Here is a 1,215-nt window from a genome sequence, read left to right on the forward strand (position 1 = left end):
AACTTAAACATAAGCGAATTCACATTCACAAAAAATATTGATGTTGAAACTTTTAGAAAGACGCAAACATACTTGTGTTTTTAAGAATTAGGCTTTGCATTTTGTGAATGTAAATTTTGCAAATCATATTTTGGGAATATACAGTAAATTAGGTATGAGTTTGTGGTTTGCAAATAAATACGTATAATAATTATATTGCTTATAAATTATAAATGTATAGTTGTAATGCACAAAAATAGTTATAAACAACAATTGATCAATCATATTCACAAAATATGATTTGCAAATGAAGCACAATTCATAAATACAGTATCTTTCTTATACACATTTCTACAAATGTTTTGTGAATGTGAATTAGAGAATGAGTTTTGAGACTATTTTAGCTGCTCCAGAGCAAACGTTACTCTCTGATGGTATCTGAGCATTCATTTAGGGAATATGCATTACAAATTCATCGGATTTTTCATCTTTAGCGTGTTTTTACTAAGACAGAGGCTGAAACTCGTGATTATAGTCACATTGACACGGATGAAGGTCTGTACAGTGAGTGTAAACCTGATCTCCAGAGGTTTATAAACCGCGGTGAACAAGTTCTGTTGCATAAATCACCTCAAATGAACCGTAATACCCTGTAAATGATGAGGCTTTCGTGTTTCCCGTGTTGCAGAGTTCGAGTCTTGAGTCTGAATCTTGCATCCGATAAACCGATGACGGAAATCAAAAACACTCAAACGCTGGTTGGATGTTTCAGGAAGGTGGATGGCAGACGATGAAGGTGTTTTACCAGATGTACCCGCCATCGTCAGACTCCTCTTCCTCCTCCTCTTCCTCTGCGTTCTCGTCCGCGTCTGTCTCCTCCTCATCCTCCCAGCCGACGCCGCTGCTGGAGTCTCCGGAGCTCAGCAGCTCGTCTACGGCACACAGACACAGCGTTTCATTCAGTGCACGATCCACCAGACGTGAAGACGGCAAAGCTGCACTCACCGCAGTCGGGGTTTCCATGGATACGTGACCCGGTGACCTCTGCTCCGTGAGGGTCGCTGCACCAGCACTCGCCACGACTGCGGTCGCACTGCAGCCTTCTGTAGTAACCATCCTCATCACAGCTGGGGATGAACATGCCTGCACTCACACACACACACACACAGAGAGAGACACACACACACACACACTCACACACACACACACACACACACACACACACACACACACACA

At 42.4% G+C, this 1,215-nt stretch overlaps 1 protein-coding gene across 1 annotated transcript in view; it reads right to left on the bottom strand.

Moving 5' to 3' along the window:
- Window positions 1-244: 244 nt before the first annotated feature.
- The window catches only part of LOC107597772 (testican-2-like), a 22,552-nt gene continuing 21,581 nt past the window's right edge, over window positions 245-1,215 (bottom strand). Inside the window, exons 9-10 of the mRNA XM_016288953.1 lie at window positions 985-1,122; window positions 245-911 (exon numbers count right to left, since the gene is read on the bottom strand). Coding sequence (XP_016144439.1) covers window positions 781-911; window positions 985-1,122 — 269 coding nt within the window. The 3' untranslated portion in view covers window positions 245-780. The remainder of the gene's footprint in view (window positions 912-984; window positions 1,123-1,215) is intronic.

This window comes from Sinocyclocheilus grahami, unplaced genomic scaffold (genome assembly GCF_001515645.1).
Source record: "Sinocyclocheilus grahami isolate Dianchi unplaced genomic scaffold, SAMN03320097.WGS_v1.1 scaffold236.1, whole genome shotgun sequence".
In the NCBI taxonomy this organism is placed as follows: domain Eukaryota; kingdom Metazoa; phylum Chordata; class Actinopteri; order Cypriniformes; family Cyprinidae; genus Sinocyclocheilus; species Sinocyclocheilus grahami.